This window comes from Pteronotus mesoamericanus, unplaced genomic scaffold (genome assembly GCF_021234165.1).
Source record: "Pteronotus mesoamericanus isolate MK-2021 breed Mesoamerican mustached bat unplaced genomic scaffold, CSHL_Meso_final contig_657, whole genome shotgun sequence".
NCBI classification, from domain to species: Eukaryota; Metazoa; Chordata; class Mammalia; order Chiroptera; family Mormoopidae; genus Pteronotus; species Pteronotus mesoamericanus.
In genome coordinates this window covers 1,893,773-1,921,170 of record NW_026555229.1, presented here as the reverse complement: position 1 = coordinate 1,921,170, position 27,398 = coordinate 1,893,773, and the positions used below count along the sequence as shown (strand labels likewise).

The window sequence follows — 27,398 nt, the reverse complement described above, 5'->3', positions numbered from 1 at the left end:
GGTCTGAAAATCAACTTTCCTCAGTCAGAATGGCCAGGGTTACCAAGAGGATTTCAATGTTAAATTTTGCCCATCCCCCCTATAAAAACACATTTCTTCTTCCACAAGTCATCCTGTCCACCGCACAGACATCCTCCTCTGCTTCCCCCATGTTTCCCTCACCCTCCTTCCCGGTTTCCGCAACCTCCCAACACACCTTTGGTGTTAAAGGAGACAGGAAACTCCAACTAGAGTTTCCACTTCATTAACTACTCTCCCTGTGGCTCCTCTTACACAAAGGGATATGTGGCAATTGGGTGGGAGAGGAGACTGTGTTCTAGCCCCAGTTGTACTACTAACTAGCTGTGTGGGTTTGGGCAAGTTGCTCAACCTCTCTGGATCTGGGTTTTTTCATAGATGGGAGGAGGGAGGGTCTATTTGGACTGCAGACAAGTTTAAAGGTGACTTTCAGCTCTAAAGGCCACGATTTTATCATTCTCAGAAGGGCCTTGCAACATCCTCAGAGAAGGAAGTACGAGACCTGGAGAAACGACTGTCAGCCCTCTTCCCAGGGCGAAGTGCCAGGATAGGAGTGTACCAAGAAAGTGAGAAGGCGCTGCCCGGCCCTCGCGGATCACCAGTGAGCAGATCCCATTCCCACGGCTAGGTAAAATCCCAAAAAACCCGAGGGCGATTCCCACCCCGCACCCCACTTTTCCGAGACTCCCAGAAGGCACGGAGGCTCTAAAAAGCCCTGCGGGAAAAATAAAGATTTCTTTCCCAGAGTCCTGCGGTGCTTCAGCTAGTCGGATTCCGGCAGACACGATCTGCAGCCGGATAATGACACAGACAGTCTTTTGGAAGGAGCGACTGTTCTCGCCTCGCTCGCTCCGAGTTCTGGAGACGCCTGGACGCCCGCGTTGTGCCCCAACGGGCCGGCGTCCGACCCCGGACCGGCTGCCAGGCCAGCGGCGCCCTCGCCCCGGGCCCTCCTCCCCTCCGCCGGCCCCGCTGCGGTCTGCAAACATTTCCTGCCCCCGCCCCCACTCCCACCCAGAGCTTCCCAGTTGGAGCGAGTTGAGCTCGAAGCCGGGTCAGCGCTCCCAGTTGCCCCAACTCGGCTTCCCCGGCCACCAGGGCTAGGGAGGGGGCCCCTGGTCTGGCTCGGGAGCAGCCTTCGGGGAAAGCCAGGCGCCTGGAGCCTTGGGAGGTGGTTCGGGAAGCCCAGGGCTCGGGCAAGGAGGGGGACAACTGGCAGGGCGCCCGTAGCCCTGCTCCCTTCCCCGTTGTTACCTGCTCGCTTGCGGGGGTGTCCCGGGGCGGCCGGCCTCTCCCGGCGCTGTCTCCCCACGCAGTTGCCCATGCTGGCTTCTCAGCCGGGCCCCATGCACCGGAGGCGACGGGCTGGTAAACTGCTCCGCGCTCCTGCCCCGGACCGCGGCGTCCGGGGTCAACGGCTCCAGCCGCCCCTCATCGATTGCTCCCCTATCTCCCCCCGGGGGCTCGCTCTGACCCAGCGCCGGCTTCTCCACAAACTTTGCGGTTGCGGGCGAGGGGAGAGAGGGAGGTGGCCGACTCCCCAGCACAGTCCCAGGTGGCCGGGCCAGGGGGGCCCGCGACGGTGCCCGGCCAGAGAGCAGCTCCGCCGGAGGGACGGAGAGAGGGGGCGGGCACCGCCGCAGCTACACCCGGCTAGCTCTGGACTCCCAGCTGGGGCCGGCCCCCCAGAGCCTGTCACTCACCTGCCTAACCCCGCCCCAGCCCTGCCCCGCTCTGAGCCGCCGGCTCGCGGTGCCCGCGCCGCCACCGCCCGCCGCAGGTGCGCATGTGACCGGCGGCACCGCCCCCTCGGGCAGGGCCTGATTTTTTCATTGGTTTCCCCCAGGGTGCGTACCGCCCCTTAGCCCCACCTAGCCAGGTGCCCGCCCCGCCGCCGGTCTCCGGGGTAGCTGGGCCAGGAATTACTTGCCCTCAATGGCCCCAGGCTGCTTGCCCAGGAGCGGCCTTTCCCCCCGCTGCGCCGCAACCCCGACTCCAGGCCCCGCCCCTCGGGGGGATGGACTGTCCCACCCCTCCCTGGAACTGCCTGGCCAGGAGCCGGCAAGCACGTGATCCAGGGAGCGCCCCGCCCCCTCAGTCTTCGCCAGAAGATTGGTTCAGGAGGCGCTTGCGCGAAGAAGCCCGTCCCGCGCCACAGCCCGCTTCCCCTCCCACGGCCTCTCGTTCACATCATGGCGGCCGCCGCCGATCTGGAGGCGGTAGCGCCCACGGGCGCCCTGTGGGGCCTCGTGCAAGACTTCGTCATGGGTCAGCAGGAGGGCCCCGCTGACCAAGTGGCTGCAGGTACGGCAGACGTCGCCGCGCGGCTTCCTCATGGGGGCCGATAGAAGGGAGCGGCCTCAGCACTGCGGCCGGGCGGGAAGGGAGTGAGGGACAGCGGTGGATTTGGGAGACTGGTCTGAGGCGGGTTGTGAGCATCGCGTATTTAAGAGCCGTAACAAACTGATAGTCTCTTGAATTTTCCTTAAAGTGCCTTTACTCCCTTCATCTTTTAGAGCCACCCTGTGCGCCGGTCCGGGTTAGGAGAGTTATTACTATTTCCCACAGAAGGAAACAGGCCCAGAGACTCACAGATCGGGCAGGTGGGGGAATGGGGACTCCGACCCAGGTGCTCCAGTTTAGAATCTGGTGGTGACGCCGCGAAAGCACGTCTTTTCTGTGAGGTTGACAGAAGCATATTCAGGAGCATCAGCTCCAGTCGCGTGGCATGTTGGGAGTGGCCTGGTGGCCAGATCTCTGGCTGTAATTGGAGAGAGGAAGAGAAGCCATCCTCAGGGAGTTCGCGATGTTCTGCGTATCTTCCTTAAGACTTTCCCTCCGTTTCTTGGTAAAGTTCTTGATTAATTTGCTTCATGACTTTTTTGTATGGTGTTTGTTTTTATCTTTTTCCCAGATCTCCAGTTTCCTGCTTTTGATCAGTTCAAGGATCTCTTAGTTCTGACAGCTTGGCTAAGATTTAAATAAAAGAAATTCCAGATTTCCTTGGAATTCTGAGACTTCACCCTTTCAGAAAAAAAAATCTTAAAAGTTTTATAATGTTAGGAGGTTCTCAGATCTCGTGTTAAGTAATAGAATACAAAATAATCCCATGAAAACAGAGGAGTCTTGTCTATTTTTGGAAATTTCTTATGCTTGGGGAAAAGTAAAGGACTCATTTTTCTTGCAAATTGAACATATTAACGTTTAGGATATGTAGTAAATACAGTGAATCTGCAGGAAGTATAATACTTTGGTCCTTAGCAATTCCACTTTTATTCAATCATTTTATAAATATTGAACACATACTACTCTCCAAACAGATGCAAAGCAATAGGAATATAAATACAAATTAGATTCGATATGTGCCCATCACTACACCATGAAAGGACTATAAGAGGTCTGTGCAAAGTGACATGGAAGCACAAGGAGCAAATGCCTGATGCTGCCATTCCACTAAGTTTAACTGCTTATGGAGTATAGTGTGTTATTAGTGCTTAGAATTTTTATCAAATATAGTGCATTATCAATGTCATTTCCCCCAGTGTTTTATGAGAATTTTCAAACTTACAGCAAAGTCTAAAGAATTTCATAAGAAACCCACATATACTCACCATGTCAAGATTCTGCCATTAACATTTTAATATAACTTGCTGTATCACATATTTATCCATCCATTTAAATTGAGGATATTAGTATACTTCCCCCTAAATATTTTGGTAGGCATATTATTAACTAGAGTTTGTTTACAGTTTACTTTGGTGTAAAATTTATATCCAATGAAGTGTACAAATTTTAAGTGTATGTTTACTGATTTTGAAAAATGCATACACCTACCCCCTACCACAATAAAGAACATTGCTATATCAGTGTTATTTGTAACTATTCTTTCACATTTATATATTATGAACACAATGATTTTGAATTTTTCAAATTCAGAACACACTTGAGACACAAATAAGGAATGCCAATTCTTATAAATATCTTTGTAAAATGTACATTTGTATTCCTGAAATTAATGGCCTAAATTATTGTCCAGTTTAAATTTAACTCAGCTCAGCTAAGACTGAAACACCAGCCCTGTTGTAATTTAACCCTTCTGAATAAGGAAGGAGGTTGGTAGTAACAGATGAGTAACAGGTAGTAACATAAGGTTGAAAAGGTTTGGTGGGGTTGGATTATGCATAACCTTGGATTCCAAGCAGAGTGACATAAATGACCTATTGTAGGTAATAGGAGTCATTGTAGATCCTTGAGCAAGGGAGCCACATAATAAAAGTGATTTCGAGAAGCAATTTAAATTGATATTCTCAGTCTTAGATCACAGCCTTAGTTAGAGTTGTTGAAGGCTAACGGTTTCGAAGTGTCCCAAGAATCAGGTGTGCTTTCTAGTCCTCTATCCCAAATCAAGCTTTGTCAGTGCTGAAGAAACCAGCATCTGTTTAGCCACTACTACAGCAGCAGCCTCTCCTCCAAGTTGTAAATGCAGAAGAAGCACCCTATGATCACAAAGGCAGCTACCACCAACTTTGTTTTTCACCTGAGCTCCTGATGAAAGTAGGTGTCAGATGCAAAGGTGTAAGTAATGGAAGAGAAATGTTCTGGCAGTCTAAGGGTTAAAGGCCTCTCCGCCAGGCATTCTAAGGCTGCCACTACCTAGCCCCAGCCTTTACTCTCTCACCAGTCCTCTCCTGGACCTTTAGTTCCTTGCAGCCACCTTGATTTGCTATTCCCTGCTTTCCTTTTCAGTGCCCTCCACTGGCTCTGTCCAATCAAAGTTAGACTTAGGAGTAGAGGCCCACTTAGAGTGTTCACTGACTACCCCTCAAGTGTTTCCTGATTACTCCAGCCAAACATCATCTCACACTTCATAATCTCTGTGGTACTTATTTCTCAACCACTCATCTGTTTATTAGCAGACTTGCTTAGTAGCTATTTCTGTAGTCATCTTCACTTCTGGTGGTATTGCTACCACTAGAGTCATCTGGAAACTAGCATATGAGGGAGAACCCCCCCCCCCCCCCCCCCCCCCCCCCCAAAAACCAAACAGCTTATTTATAAAAAATTGTGTATACTTACATGTTTAAACTTCAGTCACCTTCAAAGTACTCCCCATTTGGTGCAACACACCTATCAAGACTTTTTTTCCACTGCTCAAAACAGTTTTAGAACTTGTCAATTTTGATGCCTTTTAGTGCTTCTGCCGGTTTTTGTTTCACCTCTTCCATGTCAGCAACCATTTCCCTTTGAGGACTTTTTTCACAGGGTAGTCGCTTGCTGGGTGTGAGATCAGGTAGATAGGGAGGGTGGGGCATAGGGGTCATGCCATTTTTGGTCAAAAACTGCTGAACACTCAACACTGTGGGCAGATACATTATCATGAAATAGGTAAATGCATTGAAAGAGTCTACAAAAGAAATTCACTGAAGCTGAACACAGCCTCTCACAACAATGCCAGTTGGTACATGGATACAGATGGGTTCCTAGAGCACTCACTAGTGGGGGAGGCCTGTACTACAAGGGGCCTGCCCTCCAGAAGATAGTTCCAGGTTTTTTGGGGTCCTTTCTGGTAAGTAGATGTGCTGTAAAAAACTACCTAAGTGAATGGAAATAAGAGAAGGGAGAATCTGTGGAATTTGAGGCCTAACTAGTTGTAGAGCTTGGAAGAGAGGGAGAAGGCTTAAGATGACCTCAAGTTTTTGAGCCTGAGGATGAGCAAAAGAGAAGTACTTTGTTCAAAAAACGAAGCTGGTTTTGAAGACAGTGGTTTTTGGACCTGTTGAATTTACAGGTGATGTATATAAATTTTGTTCCTATTAGTTATTTGGATTTTCCTTCACTTCAGTCTTTTATTATAGTGTATTGTCCCACATTTGAATCCCTGAGGAGACCACTATTCCTGAATCCAAAAGATTGTTAGATTATTAAAAGACAGTAAAGTATAGTTCTGAAAAGTGTGTGACATCCTCAGCAGAAAGGACAATTGGAGAGCTTGACTGGAACTGAGTCCCGATGGGGATTTTTCTTTCTTCTGCTCCTTCACATACCAGTCCCCCCGCCTCTGCCCCCATCCCTTGGCTGCTACTTCAGATTCTCAAGTGGCTGCAACTTCATCAGACAGAGGTCTGATTGTGCCTTCTCTGTCAGTCTCATATAAATACTCCTTTGACAACACTCCCCACACAAACTGGTGCCCAGCTGAGGAAAGTGTGGGTAGTTAGGAGGTGCTAATAGGTCCATTTTTAGAGAGCCAATCTTGGACTCATTGGAAAAACTTAGGGAAAGGAACTTTGACTTATTTTCCTTAATGCCAGTGAGGGTACCCTAGTTAAATTAACTGTTTATTAGCTTCTTTCATCCCAGGAGTCCAAGTACATAATTAACAGTACTTCCAGATATTTTTCATTTGGGAGAATTTAGTGTTAAGAGAATTGACTCAGTTAAAGTTAGTGAGGAATGGTCCATAAACCCAGGAATTTTACTCCCTTTTTATGTTAATCCAGTCTCTGTTTGTATCACTATGGTAATACTGAACTTGTTAGACTGAGATTGCTTTAGATGTCTTTCTGCCCCCACAGACTGTGGGCTCTTTTTTCTTTTCTTTTTTTTATTTTTAAGATTTTATTTATTCTTAAAGAGAGGGGAATGGGGGACAGAAAGAGAGGGAGAGAAACATCAGTGTTTGGCTGCCTCTTGCGTGCCCCCTACTGGGCCTGTCCTGCAACCCAGACATGTGCCCTGACTGGGAATTGAACCAGTGACCCTTTGATTCACAGGCTGGCACTCAATCCACTGAACCACTGCAGCCAGGGCAGACTGTGGACTCTTTATTAAAAGCGCTGTCTATATTTCTATCTCCACCCCCTAACATCATACCTGACTTATAATAGGTGTTCAATAAGTGCTTCACAAATAAATGAAAACAAACACACAACAATTATGGAGAAAACCAAAGGGAGTAATTCTGTTTTGGGAATCAAGGAAGGTGTTACAAGAGTTGACATTAGAGCTGGATATTGAAGAGTTGAAGTTCCTCAGATTGACAAGGGCAGAAAAGAGGTATTCCAAACTCAGAGAATGATTACAGGATTAAGGATATGGAAGAACTTGACATACTGGGATTTCATGCAACTAAATGATAGGAGTCATGATGAAAGGTAAGGCTAGAGGGGATTTGGGGGCTAAATTGTGAAGGACTTCAAGTCCTAAGGATTTAAGTCTTAGGCAGTAGGAGCAAAGAAATTGTGCATTTCAGGGAGGTAATTCTAAATAGAATATGAATGGATTAGAAGATTTTTTATTTTAATTGAGGAAAAATTCACCCCTTTAATCATTTTAGGTGCACAATTAACTAGCTTTTAGTATATTGACAGTGTTCTGCCACCATCACCAGTATCTAAAAATTCCTGAACATTTTCATCACACAAAAAAGTAGAGGGCTATTTTGAAATCTGTTGCTATATAGTTTGGTCATAGGGATAAAAAGAGTGATATTTGAAAGACATTTCCGAGGTAGACTCAGCAGAGCTAGAATAAATAGGGTGTTAAATTTAGTCACCTTTGTTGAAAACATCCTAAAAATACTGTTCTAGTTATTTGCCACCTTACTCATCATTTTCCTTACTCTTATTTACTATGGTGTGATAGCTGTGAAGCTAATGTAAATAATATCTTCGTATTTCCCCTAATTTTGTATTACTTTTTACTTCACTTATTATGTTTATTCTGCATTGATTCGAGATGGCATCCTTGTGAAAGGTGTGAAGACTAAAGGGCCCTGCCAGGACAGTTCACTCAAGTGCTGGGATTCAAGGAATCACAGGCAAATGGATGGCTCTTTGTAATGATAAAAGCAGCAGCTGCTGCTTTTTTTTTTTTTTTTCTCCTTCTTCTTAACTGCCTTTGATCAGTTTTGTTTTATTTTCAAAAATCAGCGTCCAAATTGATTTGACCTTTATAGAATAAACACAGTTAAGCTTATGTCTCAGGCTTCTTCTGTAATAGGTTTCTTTTCTGGGCTTCCTCTCAGCTGCTGGTTTCGTGGTAACTGTAGCCTTTTTACGAACCAAAGGCATCTGCTTCTTAAGGCCAACAGCCTTCTTTCCTTTCTTCCTTACCACAGGCTCCTTGCCTGGAACCCCCTTCTCATCTAATTTGGCTTCTAGCACTGCTGCTTTTTTATACACCCTGGAGCTTGTGGTTCTTGTCCTGGCCAAAAAAAAAAAAAAGGTGTTTCAGCACATGGCCTTTGCCAATGGGTCAGGCTTCAAGAAGATTCTCAGGTTTTTCAGTGGATTCTCCTTCAGGAAGCTGTTGTGAATCTTCCTCCATGGAGCTTGAGGACTCTTTGGATCTCTCGGCTTTTCAATAGGCCCAGGTCTGTACTGAGCATCTTATGCATGGGAAGTTGTAGATGCTCTTAAGGGAAACAGCTTTATGCCAAGTGCCATGCAGATCATCTAACTTGGGGAAAGCACTTCCAGTGCAACTGCAGAAACACCCCACATGCCCCTCAGGAGCAAATTTCAAAATGTTCAGTTTGCTTCCATTGCGCAGAGTAGTTCCAGAGATATTTCTGAAGGCTTTGATGATACCACCATCCTCATTAGAGACGATGCAAGGTCCCCTGTGCTATATACAATGATGGTTTCTTGCTTTGTCCTTGCCAGCTCTCATTTGCTGAGAGGCATAGACCTTCTTGATACTATTCCAGGCTTTGGGTTTCTTAAGAAGCAAAACAGCCTCCTTTTTGTTTTTGTAACCTTCAACTGTATCTTTAACCACCAAAAGAATTTCAAGAACTTCCTCAGTACGGTGACCTTTAGACATGGCCAGCACTGGTGAGGCTGAGCAGCCAGGGTAGAGCAGGTGGCACATCACTTCTGTGTTGTTTACTCTGCGATGCAAAGGGCGCCAGGTTTTGGTGGGTGCAGACACGCGGCCCTCATGACCCATATTTGCAAAACCATCCTCGCCAGAAGATGAGTCCCACCACCTCGAACTCGGGGAATTAAAGCCCCAGCTCAGCCAGTACACCAAGACTCAGCACTGGTTTGATGACCTGCCAATTCACGGACAGCATAGGTCTGTCTATTTGTGCTCAAGTGGGTGTGAACAAGGTTCACAATATCTGGTCGAATGAGAGTCTTGCACACAACATGCAAAGTGACATTTTTGCCAAATAACTCCCCCGTTTTGGAGTGCATTGATATCATTGGATGAGCGCACACCATGGTGGGGAGAGAAGGCAACACTCCTCTTAACCTGGTGGCTCCTCCAGGAAAAGCAGCAGCAAGTTTCTTGATATATGCTGAATGCTGAAGAAGTCTTTCACTTATAAAATTTGAGGCAACTTATAGGAGTGGAAATTGGCTAACAGGGGGCATGAGTAAACTTTCTTAGGTGATAGAAATATTTTGTATCTTCATTGGGGTGTTGGTTACTCAAGATGTAATTTGTTGTTATTATTTTTTTAAGATTTTATATATTTATTTTTAGAGAAAGTGCAAGGGAGGGAGAACAAGGGAGAGAAACATCAGTGTGTGGTTGCCTCTCACGCGCCCCCTTCTGGGGGCCTGGCCTGCAACCCAGGCATGTGCCCTAGCTGGGAATCGAACCAGCAACCCTTTAGTTCTCAGGCTGGCACTCAATCCACTGAGCCACACCAGCCAGAGCTCACGGTACAGTTTTGATAAAACTCATATTCTGCAGTTAATGTCTGTGCATTTCAATGTGGAAATTATACCTGAATTTTTTTTTTAATGAAAGTGTTAGAGACAACTGAGTAGGGCCTATTGAGCAAATCTTTGTCTTACAGCACTTGAATTATTTCCAAAGATAGATCCTAGCCAGCATCCACAGAAGACTGTGGGGTTGCTGAAGGACAATTCAGTTCAGTGATATTCTTTGCTAATAACAGTTGTCAACTTTCTGTGTGTAATTGCTAACTCCTTCTGTAGCTGCTACTAATACTAGTTTTTAGATGGGTTTTTTAGCAGTTTCCTGAGCTCTATTTAGCCAGGAATTTCCAAAAGAGTATCCTTTTCCACCTCCTGAATGGTGCAATACTCTTACGGTTTGTAACCCAGAAATGGGTATCTCTCTTAAGTGTTACCATTAAGGAATGGGATATAGAATCCAAATATCAGTTCCTTGGTTTGTTGTGTTAGTTTGGCTGCCGCCCCTTCCCCTACCCTACTACTTGTGCATTTTCCCCTTGGCTCTTCTTCAAGAGCAGAGGCAGCAGCTGGGCCTTCCACATCCTGGCACAAATAGGGTAAGAGTGCCTGATGCCTACTAAATCGGTGCCAGTCATGAGCTATGACTCCCAACTAGAGCATTCCTTGCCTTTGTCTGATTGGACTTAACCATACTCTAGTACCACAGTGGGTCTCTGCGCAGCTCAGCCACAGCTTTTGCTCTGAGATCACAAACTTAAGGGGAACTGAAAGTTTCATTGTACCCAAAGTTTGGTATTGGTGAGAGCTAACTAATTAGGTCCTGCATTTAGATGTAAGTGGGTCAGGAGCCCAGAACTGGCCACTGAAAGTAATTCCCTGATTTCACACCTTATTGAGCTAGAGCTCCTCTGTGTTAGCCAAACCCTTAAGAAGATTGCTAACCTTTTACTTTGTGTTTCTTCCTTGAAAATATATCCTAAGGTGCTTCTGTTAGATCTAGGTGAATTAAAATTGCATTTTTAAAAATAAGTAATATATTCATATGGTACGTCATTCAAAAAGTGAGACATTTCCCTTCCATCCTAAGAGAGAATGCAGACTGTGACAGTGAATCTACTATATTACAAGTGTAATACATTAAAGGGGGCTGGGAGAAAAGCTTATCTAAGTCACTTTGGAAAACAGTATTTTGTCCAGAAACTACAATGCTAAAGACAAAACTGCACAAACACTGCACTCTGCTTATAAATTTGTTTCTCACAGAGGCTGACAATTTTGAAAGTAATTTACACTTTTACTGGGGTTGAAAAATAATAAATGGTAGATAATGGGAATCAGGTTTCTTACTGTCAGAAAAAGGAATGCTGTGGTACCTTAAGCTTTTAAAAGATTTTGTGTTCAGGGAGAGGGGAAGGGAGGGAGGAAGAGAGGGAGAGAAACCTCTGTGTGCGAGAGAAACAGGTATGAGTTGCCTCTTGCATGCCCCCAGCCGGCGACATGACCGCAACTCAGGCATGTGCCCTGATGAGGAATCAAACTGGCAACTTTTCGGTTTGCAGAGGATGCCCAACCAACTGATCCACACCAGTCAGAGCCCTGTGATACTTTAATATGATCTTATTTTTAGTATAATATATATGGACACAAAAATAAGTGAAACAACCAATGGACGTTTCTCTCTAAAAAAATCAATAAATAAAAATTAAAAATATTACAGACACAGAAATAACGATAGGCACGTGTGTTAGAATACATACATATATTTCCCAACTTTCTCTGCTAAGGAAAACCTGGAAGCAGTGACCACCAAAGTAGCAATGAGCATGCCCACACCCATGTCTTGGTTTCTAATACCATTCTCCGTTAAAAGGACCCAGGTCTTGGAGAAAAGGCTGACGGTAGGGCTGGAGCAGGGAAATTAACAAGATGAGCTTGGAGCACAGTAAGTCCTCTAATGTTCAATAGGTTCTATGACTTTAAGCAAAATGACTTACAAAGAAACCCATTTTACTTAGGCTAATTGACATAAACAAGGGTTAATTGCTACAGTATTTCATGAACATTATAACGAAACAACGCTGAATGAAATGACTTTGTTTGAGGGCCTGCTGTATTTGTAATGCCAAAAAGTAAGAAAGTGCTTTAAAAAAAAAAAAAAGGATGGGCCATATCAAAAGGACATGGTAGCCAACCTAAAAAAGCCCTCAGTGGCTAGAGATAGGATAATTTGAGCAACGAAGTAACCTTATAATGGATTATGAGTCTCTGCTGATATAAAATAAACAACTGAGAGGAGGAAGGACTCATGGACATGGACAACAGTGTGGTGATTGCGGGGTGCGAGGCGGGTATAAGAGGACTAAATGGTAATTAAAAAAAATGAAAATAAAATAAACAACTGAATGAAATAAAGGAGGAAGGAGAGATAAATCTCCCTTATAGAATAATTTCAAAATAATTTAGGTATATAGACACTCCTCGTTCTAGGAAAATGGAGCTTGTTCTCCCCTTCATCTTGAGGATGGGCTGGACTTAGTGACTCCCAAAGAAAAGAGTACAGGAGAGGGAAAAGTAGTAGCTGTAGAGTGCAAAGACCTGGCTGGCACTACCTTAACCAATTGATCAAAGTTAAAATCATCAATGATGAGTCATGTTAATCTCTTACACCCGTGGTATGAAATGGTGAGAGGGGTACTTAACCTCTGTGTTGCTCTTCCCCAAATCCATACCCTAAGTATAAATCTGAGGAAAACATCGCACAAATCCAAAGTGAGGGATATTCTATAAAATACTTCTTTACAATGTCAAGGTCATGAAAAACAAGGAAGACTGGGAAACTTTCACAGACCAGAGGAGACTAAGGATTCATAATGGCTGATTGCACTGTGGTATCCTTAATTATCAATAGCTCCTGGGATAGAAAAATGGCATTAGTGCAGAAACATACTATTTATGTACACTGTTATGCTTTTAAATTTTGTCCCATTATCAGTGTATGTGTGTGTGGTTTCTTCAGGTTTTTTTTAACTTTTTCTTTTTTCTAAGTAGCTACAGAGAATTCCAGTGTATGAATGTGCTATATAATTCATATAACTAGTTTCTTATTGATGGCCATTTGTTGTTTGCAGTCATTTGCTATTATAATTCTGTAGTGAATCATCTGTACATGCATTATTTTGCATTTTTACAAGTATATACAATAAATTTTTGAGAAGATTTCCTGCATAAAAGTGTATGTACACTTGTAATTTTGAAATTACTCTCCCTGAGGGAATTTTATCCACTTACCCTCCACCTACAATGTATAAGAGTGCCTTTTTCTGCATATCATCACCAAACATAAGTGCTACAAAGCTTTTTTATCTTTGTCAATCCAGTAAGTTAAAAACAAAAAGTTTATATATAATTTAATTTGCATTTCTATTGTGAATATGGTTGAACATCTGGAATATCTGTTTTTTGTTTTTTTGGGGGGGTTTGTATTGGTTTTGCCCATTTTAAAATTGTTTGTTGGTCTTTTCCTCATTGATTTGTAGGAGCTCTTTATATATTGGTAAAATAGTCCTTTGTTATAAGAATTGGAAATATTTATCCTAATTTGTCTTACGGTATTTTTGCCTTGCAAAAAAACCCACTTTTTTTCAATGTAGTGTCTTTTTAAAGTCTTTCTTTAATGGCTTCTGAATTTTGTTATAGTTTAAATTTTTCTCTCATGTTTTTTTCTTTTATCTATTTGAAAACTTTGGTGAAATATTTAGAGCCAATGTTAATTTTTTCCAAATATTTATTCAGTCATCTCAACACCATTTATTGAAAGTTTCTGTTTTCCCCATTAATTAATTAATTATGATTTAAAATATGATTAAAAAAACATTTATTCTAATATGTATTTGTATCTGTACTTTCTTTTTTTTTTAAGATTTTTTTTTTTAAAGAGAGGGGAAGGGAGGAATAAAGAGAAAAACATCAATGGGAGAGAAAAACATCAATCAGTTGCCTCTCTCCTATGCCCCACTCCCCTCCCCTGACCCTAATCTGAGACCAAACCTGCAACCCAAGTGTGTGCCCTGACCTGGAATCAAACTGGTGACCTTTTGCTTTGTGGGAGAATACCCAACTAACTGAGCCACACACTGGTCAGGGTACTTTCTGGACTCTATTTTATACCATTGATTTCTTTGAATATGAACTCATACTACACTGGTTGGATTTTCTTTTTTTTACTTTTATTATGGAAATTCACAAGTATATTCAAAAGTATAACAATCTTTTAACACCTTGAAGGTCTCCCCCATTACTCTTTTTCAGAATTTGCCTAATTCTGTGTGTGTGTGTTGTGTGTATTTATTTGCACTTTCTATTTGAGTTTTCTTTTGTGATCCTTAGTGGTGCTTTAAAGTTTTCACCATTTAGTTTTCATATTATTAAAGTTTATATCATTTTTCTTTACTTTTTTGGGGGAGGAGCTATTATAAATAGTCTTTCTTCCTTTATATTATTTTACAGGTGTGTGTGTGTGTGTATGAAGGTTCTTAATTTCATAATATTAATTTTCTGCCCAGCCACCCAAATTATTTGTAATATTTTTTTCAGTGTTCTCTTATATTTTCTAGATATACAATCATATACATGTATAATCTACAAATAATATATATACACACACTTCCTTTTCAATTCTTATGTTTGAAGCTGCATGTGTGAAGTGCTGGAGTAGTGCTGCTCATGTGGGGGGTGGGGGGCGTTGCTTTTGGCCAGCATGGTGGGCCTCCTGGTACAAACCTAGAGTAGGCAGGTAACATTGCTGTGAGAGCCATTGAACCCCCAGATGAGGTTTTGTTTTTGCTTTTTCATATTTTTCTTTTCTTTTGTTTCCTCTAGATGTGAAATCTGGAAACTATACAGTGTTACAAGTGGTGGAAGCCCTTGGGTAAGAAAGAGGCTCTGCTCTGGAATGCATTTCTCTGGCCAGCCTCAGAAAGTTACTTTGTATACTGCTGCTTTCCTGGAACTAATTGGTCCTGACTTTCTCCTACTGTACCCCACCCCATCCCCATCCCCATCCCCATCCCCTCATCAGTACCTCAGGCTAAGCCTGTGTTTCTCCTGAAAAAAAGTTTCATGGCACCTAAGTAAGGCTCCTAAAGAAGTGCTGGGAACACACAGCCTGTGGGCCACACCAGCTCCTGGATCAGCCCCACAGATTTGGAGTGAGGTGGGTGGTTGAAGGCCATCAACTATTACTTAATTAGAGCTGGGGTTCCATCTGTGCTTCTTTAGACCCGCCTGCCCCCATGGGGTTCTAGTCATCCTGAATCTGACTCAGACCTGCCTTGGGTCCTGCCTGGGGAGTTGCCAGGAAGCTGAGCTTATATCAGATCCCCACTATAGGAAAAGGTTTGGGAAAACAGCTGGAAGACCAGTGTTACAACCAGATAGTCCAAGCATCAGAGGAAGTATGTGCTTATAGACTGCTTTCCTCGTATTTTATACTGGGTAGACCATATAATTGACAAGTCTTAGCAAAGGTTGTTAACAGCCGTGGTCATGTCTTCTAAAACAGAAAAGTAGAAAATGGTGGGGAGGGGAGTAAGTCATCGTTACACGTTTCTCCTGCATAAGCAATGTTTTGGCCTTTCTACTTGTTATTCTGGCCTTGGTTCTTTTTTTTTTTTTAAATAACACCTTTACTGAGATATAATTCACTTACAGTGTTCACCATTTAAAAATCTATATTCACAGATTTTTGCAACCCTTATCACAATCAATTTTAGAACATCTTCATTACCCCTAAAAAGAAACTCCATGCCCATTAGCAGTCACTCTCATCCGCTCCTTTTCCCAGCCCCTGGCAACCACTAATCTGTTTTCTGCCTTTATGGATTTGCCTGTTTTGGACATTTCACATTAAATGGAATCACATCATATATGGTCTTTTGTGTCTGGTTTCTTTCATATAGCATAATGCTTTCACAAAGAGTTCATCTCTGTTATAGCATGTGTCAGTATTTCATGCTGAATAATGTTCTGTTATAACCATTTATCAGCTGATGGGTATTTAGGTTTTTCCACATTTTGGCTATTCTGGATAATGTTGCTATGAGCATTTGTCTGCCTTGGTCTGTTTTTAAATGCATAGTTTTCTACTTAGCAGGGACCTTTCTTCAAGTTCCTATCCTAGGGATCTGTCAAGAGAGATCTCATTCTTTTCCCCCTTTTTCCCCCATTTTTTACCTCTAGGGACAGATATCCTTATCCTTGAGGTTTCACTGAAATATCCAAGCCAGCTCTCCATCAGAAATCTTCTACTTCCTACATTTGCTGACTTAGATTCCTTCCTTCCAGTATATTTAAATGTAACCTCTATAGAGCTATGTTAATGATAAATCACCTTGTTACCTCAATTCAGGTCCTTCCATATCAGTAATCCTAATTAGTTAAAACTTTTATTTTGGCTGTTACTTTGTAAACTTCTAGTTACAAAGTTGATGGGGGGGTTTCCCCCTAAGACCCTGGTGGGTGCTCTCCACTTTTTGCTTTAGCAGTACTATATGTACTCTCCTCCTGTTTTGGTAACTGCAGCTGCCAATCATCTCCTAGCCGCTAAGCTGTACTTCAGAGGAATGTCACAATTGTGCCACTGGGGAGAAAGAGTAAGCCCAATGTCCAGTCACTGCCTGGAGATGGGCACTTCTGGTGGTTGGGGTGTCACATGTCCCTCAAACGATGCCAGATCCTAGAGGGAATTGGCTCTTTAGGCTCTGGCCTTACTATTATTTGTCATGCCAAGCACCTTCAGAATACCTTCCTCTGCTGGCTTCCATGCCCAGAGGGTGAGTGTAACTAATTGCAAAATATTTACTTCTTTAAAAGTTTGAACTGGGTAATGTCAGGCTCTGTATCCTACTTCCCCCAGGTCTTCTCTGGAGAATCCAGAACCCCGAACTCGGGCCCGAGGAATACAGCTTTTGTCACAGGTGCTACTTCAGTGTCACTCCTTGCTCCTGGAGAAGGAAGGTACTGGCTTCACTAGTAGGAGTGTCTCCCTGGATTGCTGAGCCGAGCAAGGCCTTGCTTGTCTGTTCACTCCAAGCTTACAGGGAGGGAAGGACAAAGGGAGGGCATGAGGTATTTGTGAACTACTGATTCAGGGTCTTCATTCCTCACTGGTACATGCCACAGAAATGGTAAGAATTGAGACAGAAGACAAGACAGTCTTGGATTTTAGACAGTTTTTTTTTTTTCCCTCAATATCCTCTCTGTAAAATGGACTAAGTAATGCCTCATAGATGGAGTGGAAAAGTAATGAAATATAGTGCTTTGAAGTCCTAAGGAAAAAAACCAACAGCTTGATGACCTTCTATAGCAGGTGTAGGCAAACTGCAGCCTGTTTTTATAAGTCTTATTAGCATATAACCGCACCCATTTACTTACCTATTGTTTATGCTGCGTTTCTGTTACAGTGGCCAAGTTGAACTGAGTTGAGTAGTTGTGACAGATGCTATATCCTATAAGCCTGAAAGATTTACTACATGGCCCTTTGAGAAAGTTTGCCAGCCCCAGTTTTATGGGAAGGCAGTTCTTGGGATGAGAATGGGTTTGACAGTGGACCTACATAAGAATGGATAATAAAAGATATTTACCTATTTTCTTGTCTAATCAAGACACTCTCAAATGGGAGAGCATGGGACATACTTCTTTGTGAAGGAGAAAATTTGTAATGAAGCCCGAGCAGTAACAGCCCTCAAAAACTCTGGGAAGGAGCAAACCTCATGAGCCCTCCTCTGGCCTGTGTGCACTAATGGCTGAATTTCTGATTTGTGCAGTGGTACACCTGATCCTATTCTATGAGAACAGGCTGAAGGACCATCATCTTGTGATTCCATCTGTCCTGCGGGGTTTGAGAGCACTTGTGAGTTTTTTTTCATTACACACCATGTTTGCAGGAGCCCTTTTCCAGTGAATTCTCCCTTTTGCCCTTTGGGGGTGAATCTTTGAGTGCTGAGGAGCAGATGCCCAAATGTGCTGCTAAGCTAGTGTCAGCCAGCTTCATTTCTGTTCGCAGTCTGGTTTACTGTAGAAAGTAAAAGTATCCTTTGGGGACTGGAATTCAGAGCCAACCTGGAAGGTACGGCAAAGAACTAATCAACGTGAGAAAAGGGACCACATTTCTCACTTCTTGCTGAACCTGGATGTTGTGATTCCCACTGTAGCTAATTAGGCCTGTTTTAAGGTTGTGTCTTGAAGGCCGTGCTAGAATTCCCCGGGTGCTCACATATCTCCTCTTCTCCCCCAGAGCCTGTGTGTGGCCCTGCCCCCAGGACTGGCTGTCTCTGTGCTTAAAGCCATCTTCCAGGAGGTCCATGTACAGGTGAGTGATAATAGTCACTTTGGTATTTTCTATCTCTCAGCCCTTCACATAATGACAAATAGCAAAAAAAAAAAAAAAAAATTACCTTTGAAGTTCTTAACTGTTTCAGGTCTTTGACCATGTTTACGTGCTATTCCTTGGTACTGGATAAGAGGGAAGCATGCTATTATGTCTGGTCTTCTTATATCTAGAGAAAGTAAAGCATGGAGCAGACAGGTTTTGGTTATTGGTCCCACTGCTGTAGTGCTGGGCTAATAGTCATGTCCTTTCTCTGCATTTGCTCAGGTTCATCTTACACTGGTATAAAGAGCACTGTCTTCTTAGAGATTGTAAAGCATGAAGTAGTTTTGTCAGATAAGTTATCTTTGAGCATTCTCTTTACTTATTTCTTGTCTCTCCTACCTCCAAGTCCTTGCCACAGGTAGACCGACACACAGTCTACAGTATTATCACCAACTTCATGCAAACTCGGGAAGAAGGTAAGAGGCAGATCTTAAAATCAAGCACAGCCTTTTATTTCCTCCAATAGCAGGACTCATTTTAGCATGGGGTTATATAGAAGAGCTAATACGCTGAGAGAATGATAAAGGGCAACTGGGATCCACTCACTCCCCAGTAAAATAAAGGAACGGTAGAATTTGGGCTAATGTTCTAAATTCTTACCTCTGTAACAGCTATATACTGTTGCACATTTCTTCTTCATTGAGTACTCTCTTGGAATAAGAAAAGAAAAAGGGTCCTCTCTGGTAGGCAGGAAAGGGGAAGCAGTGATAAAGGGAGAACACAGGCCAGAAGAAAGCCCAACTTTCTGCTGCATGAGACAGTAGTGACCTTGATCTCTCTTCCCCAGAGCTGAAGGGCCTAGGAGCTGACTTCACTTTTGGCTTCATCCAGGTGATGGATGGGGAAAAGGATCCCCGGAATCTTCTGGTGGCCTTCCGCATCGTGCATGACCTCATCTCCAGGGACTATAGCCTGGGTATATCCTTGTACCTTGAATTAGTTGGTTGAGGCTTGTCAGTGAGTGAAGCTTACAAGTCAACCTCATTCTTTCTCTTTTGCTTTAGGGCCCTTTGTGGAGGAGCTGTTTGAAGTGACATCCTGTTATTTCCCTATTGATTTTACCCCTGTAAGTAGCACCTTTTATTCATTGATTCATTTATTCATTCACTCATTTATTTAAATATTCGTTGAGTGCCTGCTTTCTGCCATTCCCAGTTCTGGGCATTGTGGGTACAGCAATGAACAAAAGCAACAATCCCTGTCCTTAGGAACTTACATTTTAGGTAACTGGGAAGTGGAAAAGCATTTGCCATCAGAGGAAGGATTCAATCCAGCAGGTATTTAGGGGAAGCCTTAAGATCTTTACCAGTGTACTTAGTGCTGAGGGCTACAGGATGGTAAAACATGGTTCTTGCCCTTGAAGATTGAAACATTTAAGTAACAGTTTAAGATTATGGACCAAAACAAGTGATGTAATAGTTTTTCAGAGAAAGTAGAGTTCAGTGTGAGCCAGACTAGGCAGAAACCGAATTCACAGATAAGATAGATAGGATTTCAGTTGATTTCTGAGGGATGCCTAGGATACGATCCTGGAGTCCGAGGGGGCATCGTGGGCAATAGAAGCAAATTGACAAAACAAGACACATTTGAGCACAGTATGTGCAGGAAGTGTTTGCTCTGGCCCCCTTGGTCCTTCCTGTCATTCTACATCTTGATTTCCCTTCTATTTCCATATACTCAGGGTTTCATCACTGCAAGTGTTAGTGGCTTGGAAGAAATGAAAGGAGTTATATCCCAGCATGCAAAACAATACCTGAGTGTCGACTCTCATTGCCTTTAAAGTTACACAGCCATCTTTACCATAGGGAATTTCTTACCAGCTTATCCCAGTTGACATTGTGTTGCTTAGAACCACCTCTCTCCTGAAATTCTTTTCATCTCGTTTGTAATCAGTATCGCTATTTCTAACTCAGAACTTATATCTTTGAAATCTTGAAAGCTCTTTGTTAAGTTGCCAGGCTTCTCTGGTTTTGCTTTGTTTTATTTTGTCTTTGTTTTGAGAAGATAATACATTCACATGATTCAAAAATCCAAAAGGTTAAAAAAAATCTACCTATCAAGTTTCTTTCTCTGTTGTCAGCCACTTTTATCAGTTATGTCTGTACAGAGCTTTTTTCATTCATATATAAGCAAATGGTTTATGCCCCCCTCTCCTCCAAAATGGTAGCACACATATACACTTTTCCTGTACTTTTGCCTTTTTCATTTAGCAGTATATATTGCAAAATGTTCTATATCAGTATATAAATTAGCTCTTTATTTTTTATGGCTATGTAATATTCCTTTGCATGGAAATACCTAATTAATTTCGCTAGTCCTCTGTGGGATTAAGGTTGGTTGCCAGTCTTTTGCTGTTACAAGCAATGCTTCAATTTACATACCCTGTATGTGTATCATTTCACATATATATGGGTATAACAGTAGGATAAATTCATAAAAGTGGAATTGTTGGAATATATGCATTTATAATTTGAGGGCAAGGAAGAGTATGCCATTTATTTTTTTAAAAGGTAATACAAATGAGCATGGTTCAACATTTGAAAGATAAAGAATTAAGTCTCTGTATACCCCTTTACAGCTACCCTACATTTTCCCTTTGGAGTTAATTACTGCTCCCAACAGCTTATGTATTTTCTCAGAGATATTCTAGGCAAAACAAAGTTATGGAAAATGATAGGAGAATCCCTCTTTGAGCAGATTTTTGTGTGTTCTGCACTGCAGTCTGTGGGAAGCAGAAAGCTCTTGTCAATTGAAATAGAGACACCTGGCCCTGGCTGGTGTGGCTCAGTTGATTGGAGGGTTGTCCCATAGACAGAAAGGTCACTGGTTCGATTCCTGGTCATGGCACATACCCAGGTTGTGGGTTCGATCTCTGGTTGGGGCACATAGGAGAGGCAACCCATTGATGTTTCCCTCCTACATTGTTATTTCTCTCCCCTGCCTTCCTTCCTCTCTCCTCCCTGTGCCCTTTCCACTCTCTAAAAGCGATGAACAAAAGTCCTTTGGTGAGGATTTAAAAAAAAAGAGAGAGAGAGAGAGACACCTGGCTTTTAGTTTAACTATTTGTGTTAGATATATTTTTATGGTTTTATTAATTCATTTTGGCCATATGCCATCATCGTAGTGGGTCACATTAGTATAAGCAACAGTTCCTTTGACTTTCACTGTACCTGTATGCTCACTCTAGAGCAGGGGATGGTGAACTTTTTCTGTGAAGGGACAGATAATATTTATTTTAGGCTTTGCAAACCATCTGGTCTCTGTTGCAGCTTCTTAATTCTGCTGTTCTAGCATGAAAACAACCATAGACACTGGAATATGGTACAATGGCTTTATTGAAATAAAACAATGTATGGAGTCAGTAATATTGTGGTAACTATATATATTGCCAGGCAGGTACTGGAAATATCAGAGAGCACTTTGTAAAGTATATGATTGTCTAATCACTATGCTATACACCTCAAACCAAATCAGAATAGTATTAAAAGTAAACTGTAAATAAAAAATAAAAATTTTTTAAATTTTATTTATAGACTTAGGAATTTTAATTTCATATAATTTCATATTTCACAGGCATTATTCTTTTTATTTTTTTCAACCATTTAAAAATGTGAAACTATTCTTAACTTGGCCATACAGTCTCAACGGGTTGCTTCCTACTCCTATTGCAGAGTAGATATTAAATTTCCCTTCACCGTCATCCTAGAGATTCCTTTATCCTTTCTCTTGGATCAGATTTTCTATTTTCTGTGTTCATGTATGCCTTTTATGGTTTCCTCCCTCATTTTGGTGGTGTGTATCCTTTGTTAGCTTCTTGAGAGAGTATACATAAAAGTGATAAGTTTTTAGATTTTGTGGATCTAAAATGTCTCATTCTTTCCTCCCACTTATTAATAATATGGATATAAAATTCAAGAATGGAAATTCTTTTCCTCTAAGATTTTGAAGGCATTTCTGCATTTATATCAGTTTTCAGTTCCATAGAGAAGTCTAAATTCCTTCTGAATCATAAACCTTTGTATTTACTCTTCCCTCTCCTTTCTGGAAGCTTTTAAGTTTGATTTTTGCCCCCATATATTGAAATTTCACAGTGATATGCCTTCCTGTGGGTCTGTTTCTGTGCATTGTATTTGATACGTGGTAGGCCCTATCAATTTAGAAATTCGTGTCCTTTAGTCCTGGGAAATTTTTCTTGTATTTCTTTCTTCTATTCTCTTTGAAACCCCTATTAATCTTTTGTTAGGTCTCTGAATCTCTTTCCTTTCCTTACATATTTTCTACTTCTTTTTTTTGTTGTTGTTGTTACTTTAGGAGAGAATTCCACAATCTTATCTTTTCTGTCAGTCACAATGTCAGTCAAGCCATAAACAGAAACCACTTTGGTATTTAAAACAGAAGTCATTTCAGGAAATTGCTTATACAAGTGAGGAAAGAACTGAGAAGCCAAAAATGAGGCAGCCCAGAGATTATCGATAGCAGGAAGAAATTACCAGCCCTAGGCTGGAGGGACAAAGGGTAGAGTTGATGTTACTGGACCCCAGGGGCTGAGACTATTTAACAAAAGCTGGAAGCTAGAGTGGGCCTATCAGTGAGAAGTGAAGCCATGAAGGAGATACTGTCAATGCTGAAGGTGCCAATGCAGCCAGAGGGATGGGAAGAAATACCCTGGCTTTTCCCTTCTGCCCTTCATTCTTATCCAAGTGTCTCACATTGGCTGAACCCGAACCCAAACCCATACGGGAGCCTGGGAAATGCAGCCCACAGTGGTCAGCCCAAGGAATGGACCTGAGGACAGAAGAAGCACATCTCCCTGCAACTCCTGTTGATTTTTTTTTTCCATTTCTGCCCTTCATGCTTTGAATTTCCAAGACCCTTTTGTTGTTGATGATGATCTCTGAATGTATTTTTGGGGCGGGGGGGAGGTGTTATTACATTCTGTTCTTATTTAATTCATAGATGAGTTATGTTATCTTTTTTGAAAATATTGATATCTTGTTTTTAAATATTCTCCCCACTTAAGTGATCTTTGTTTCCTCCAAGTTTTAGGGTTTTTTGTTTTGTTTTTTGTTTTTCTGGTTCCTGTTTCCAGGTTAGAGGCTTTCTTCAGATAACTGGTAATCCTTGGGAGTTTGCATGTGTTTCAAAGTGAGGATTATAAAAAGACCAAAGTGGGAGCTCTGAGCACATGGGATGAATGGGCTTGTCAAGTATGAGCTTCACTGTAGAGTGGCTTACATGAACAGTTTGGAGAACTCCCACTGTGTTCTCCTTTTGGGGGCTAGTCAGGTTCTTCTAGAAAAAGACCTTAGACTTACCTAGAGGAAAGGTCTGACTATAAGCCCCATCGGAGGCTAGAAAATTTCAGCACTCAATACCATTATTACTTGGACCTCCTTTTTTGGTACAGCACCCAGGTCCTCAGTTATATTTCCAAGACTAGCGAGCTCTGTCTTACCCTCTCCAGGGAATTAAACCTTCAGATTCTGCAGTTAGGGGAGAGTTGGGGAGCAACCTAGGAGGTCAGTTTGCTTCCCTAGCCCTACTCCCCATTCCAGAGGTACCAGGTGCTGCCAGTTGTTAAGCTTTCCAAGGACTGTATATGGGTAGTTATTCAGCTTGCCCCAAGCCTACTGAGGATTCTGGTTTTTTTGGCTCCGCTAAGTTATTTTCTTCTTACCCATCTGCTTTTCACCTTCTAAAATTTTGTTGCTAACATCTCTTATCCTGTTCTCTTCAACGTTTAACTTGATGTCTTTTAAAAAGAAAAGAAAATCCCTTTAACTGTATTTTTCATGAGGTTTCTAAAAAAAGAAAAGGAAAACCTGGTGCATGTTTTCAGTCTGCCATCTTGATGCAGAAACCATCAATGCTTTTTTATATTGCCAAAATTACAGCTTTTTTGTCAGAGTAAAAAAATTAATAAAAATGTCCACCAAAGGGGGATTTTAAAAATAAATTGTGGCTCAACCACACAGTGGAATAGTATCAGCCACTAAAACTAATATGAAAAAATAATACTATGGAAAAATGTTCCTAATGTTTTAAGTGGAAAAAAAATTATAAATGATATGTACAAAACAAACACATTTTCTAAAAGTATATATTTTAAAGGGAAACGGTGTCTACTAACACATAGTCATAATATATGTACAGAGAAGAAAGTAATGCACCAGAAAGTTAATGGTGCTTATCTCTGAGATGACAGATCAGTAGAAACAGTGATCATATAGAAAATAAATGCTCCAAAGACAAAGATTCCCAAGGAATGCATAAGAGCGAGAATGTCTTCCTGCTGGAGCCTTACGTCATGCTGTTCTGCCAGACAGCATATAAATATCACTGTTCTTTGGGCTGTCAGGTTCAAGCCTGTGTCCAAAGAGCTATACAAACCCATGGCCCTTCTTTTTCCAGCCACCTAATGATCCCTATGGTATCCAGAGAGAAGATCTCATCCTGAGTCTCCGAGCTGTGCTGGCTTCCACACCACGATTTGCTGAGGTAGGTCTAGCCACAGTTAGGGTATGTAGCCTCAGCTCATAGAAGGCTCTGAATTAAGAAAAGTAAAAGCATGTGGGAAAATAAAGACCCAGTGTACACTTTAAGGTATGACATCCTGCAAGTGTCTTCACGCTTGTGTGGCAAGTATCTTCAGACCCTCAATGTTGAAAACTTTACCATCTCTTCTTTAAATTAGTAATCCAATCCCTAGCTAGTGCTGTCTTTTAAAATCCTATAGATTTGCCAACCATTTTTCAGGTAACTGGGAGTCTGGCCTCATCTTAGCAGAAAGGTTGGCCTAAAGCCACAACTCCTGACACAAGAATAGCTCTTTGGCATAGTGCCTGCCCCTGGGGACAGGTGGCAGCAGGGACATGGTTGGCCTTGGTGAGGCTGCAACGCTACCTATCCCTGACTTCGGTTCTTCTGTCCCTCCCACAGTTCCTGCTTCCTCTGCTGATTGAGAAGGTGGATTCTGAGATTCTGAGTGCCAAGCTGGATTCCCTGCAGACTCTGGTGAGTGGTTTTTCTTCTTCCAGGGTCCCGCTGCCTTTAGATAAATTAGGGTGCTAAGGGATTATAGATTTTTGGAGAGCCAGAGAACAGTTCAGTGGGCCTCAGAAGAGGGATGCCTGGTGGATCTGGACCTAACATGTTGACCTAAAGGCCCCAGCTGCATACTGCGCAGTCCTGTAGTAACTAAGTTGCAGCCAAGGAAAGGCTGACCACGGCTCCCTGTTGATGCTTGTTTTTCATCAATGACAGTGAGCACCTATTTTTTTTGCCCTGAGTATTACGATTATAAAATCTTTCTGATTTTTCTGCCGAGAGCCAGGCTTCTTCAGATGCCATTATGCTGAGGTACCTGTATATCTTAGGAACTCTGAATGTGTAGATAGTTGATACTTGTGCTTTTTTGGCAGAATGCTTGCTGTACTGTGTACGGACAGAAGGAACTTAAGGACTTCCTACCCAGTCTTTGGGTTTCTATCCGCAGAGAGGTGAGTGTTACTTTAGTAAATTCACTATTGTTAACTCCCAAGTTGTCAGGCGTCAGGGGAAATAATACACTCTCTTGAACTGTGCCTAGCTATTCAACAAGCAAGCAATGTACATACTTCTAGTTGAATGACAAAGGAGAGTCCCTGTGTGAGGGTCATCTGCTTGGTGATGGCCCTTGACCACCTTTGCACAGTGCCCACTTCCTGTCTGTCCATGTTAAGGGGCATAGTCATGGTACCTATGGCACAATGCTGAATGGAGGGAGAGAAGAAGATACCCAAGATAAGGAATCCTAATGGTTAGCTCAGAGTTGGCATTCTGTTTCTCAAAAAGTATGTGTATGAATCCTGGTGAGGCTAAGGGCTAAGTGAGAATACACCAATTAAGAAGTAACTCATTTGAGGTGTTAATTTTTATTGCTATGCCCTAAAGGTTCTTAACCTCCCCCCAGCCCAAAAAACAGGCAGTGGGTGGGTGAGGTCTCACTTGGTGCAGGCTCACCTCAGTAGCCATGGGATCCCTCCCTGACAGGTGTTCCAGACGGCAAGTGAGCGGGTGGAGGCCGAAGGCCTGGCGGCCCTCCACTCCCTGACTACGTGTTTGTCTCGCTCTGTGCTGAGGGCTGATGCTGAGGACCTCCTTGACTTCTTCCTTAGCAACATTCTACAGGGTAATGGGGCCATGAAAGTCATAAAAGGCAGTAAACACAATAGAAATTCCTTAAGGGCTAATGACCTTTCCTGTGTAGCCCTACCATGTTCAGTGATTTGGGATCTGGAACCTTACTTTGAATTAAAAAAAAAAAAAATATGGTAACTGCTGACGAAATGTCCCAGGTCTCAGTCTCCAACCTTTATGGACTTCAGGGAAAACAGGCAATGTTCAGCCTACTCCCAGGTATGTGATGCACTGCCTCTCTAGACTGCAGGCACCATCTCTGTGAACCGGACATGAAACTGGTGTGGCCTAGTGCCAAACTCTTGCAGGCAGCTGCAGGTGCATCTGCCCGGGCCTGTGACCACATCACCAGCAACGTACTGCCTTTGCTGCTGGAACAATTCCACAAGCACAGTCAGGTAAGGGAGCGCAGTCTTGAGACAATGAGGCGACCGTTGCTAGGATCCCTTTCTCACAGAGCTAAGCTTTGAGCTTAGGCCTATACAGTATATTTTGGGTTTGCTCCTATTAGCTGATGCTGGTTCCTTTGTTTACTCTTTTCCTGACATGTAATAAAAGAGTAATTCACCCCAATTCCAAAGTAGCAGGACTGAAATCCTTTAACATACAGGGTGGGGCAAAAGTAGGATTACAGCCTAGACTGGTGTGGTTCAGTGGGTTGAACATCATCCCGTGAACCGAAAGGATGTCGGTTCAATTCCTGGTCAGGGTACTTGCCTGGGTTGTGGGCCAGGTCCCTGGTTGGCGGCATGCTAGAGCAACCAATTGATGTTTCTCTCCCACATCTATGTTTCTCTCCCTCTCTTTCCTCCTCCCTTCCGCTCTCTAAAAATAAATAAAATCTTTTTTTTTTAATTTACAATTGTTTGTATAGAAAATAATACAATAAATAATAATATAAGAATAAACTGTTGTGTGTACTCACAACTGTAAATCTACTTTTGCTCTTCCCTGTATTCTTTGACACTAATACCCCTTAAAACATTACAGAGCAACCAGCGGCGGACAATCCTTGAAATGATCCTGGGATTCTTGAAGCTACAGCAGAAATGGATCCATGAAGAGAAGGGTGAGGTCACCTTCCAGAACAAAGA

General features: G+C 42.6%; 2 protein-coding genes across 3 annotated transcripts in view; one reads left to right on the top strand and one right to left on the bottom strand.

The window, feature by feature from the left end:
* UBTD1 (ubiquitin domain containing 1) overlaps nt 1-1,792 on the bottom strand; it is a 51,997-nt gene extending 50,205 nt beyond the window's left edge. The window contains exon 1 of the mRNA XM_054581314.1: nt 1,273-1,792. Coding sequence (XP_054437289.1) covers nt 1,273-1,342 — 70 coding nt within the window. The 5' untranslated portion in view covers nt 1,343-1,792. The remainder of the gene's footprint in view (nt 1-1,272) is intronic.
* Nucleotides 1,793-2,187: 395 nt separating this feature from the next.
* MMS19 (MMS19 homolog, cytosolic iron-sulfur assembly component) overlaps nt 2,188-27,398 on the top strand; it is a 32,425-nt gene continuing 7,214 nt past the window's right edge. Inside the window, exons 1-15 of one of the 2 annotated variants that reach the window (XM_054581304.1) lie at nt 2,256-2,322; nt 14,574-14,622; nt 14,773-14,907; nt 16,609-16,669; nt 17,519-17,604; nt 17,989-18,063; nt 18,473-18,542; nt 18,914-19,042; nt 19,131-19,192; nt 24,538-24,624; nt 25,066-25,140; nt 25,548-25,625; nt 26,158-26,296; nt 26,548-26,702; nt 27,295-27,373. In XM_054581304.1, coding sequence (XP_054437279.1) covers nt 18,524-18,542; nt 18,914-19,042; nt 19,131-19,192; nt 24,538-24,624; nt 25,066-25,140; nt 25,548-25,625; nt 26,158-26,296; nt 26,548-26,702; nt 27,295-27,373 — 823 coding nt within the window. In that variant the 5' untranslated portion in view covers nt 2,256-2,322; nt 14,574-14,622; nt 14,773-14,907; ... (2 more) ...; nt 17,989-18,063; nt 18,473-18,523. Of the gene's footprint in view, nt 2,323-14,573; nt 14,623-14,772; nt 14,908-16,608; nt 16,710-17,518; nt 17,605-17,988; nt 18,064-18,472; nt 18,543-18,913; nt 19,043-19,130; nt 19,193-24,537; nt 24,625-25,065; nt 25,141-25,547; nt 25,626-26,157; nt 26,297-26,547; nt 26,703-27,294; nt 27,374-27,398 lie in introns of both variants that reach the window. The other variant, XM_054581303.1, reaches the window with a different exon arrangement.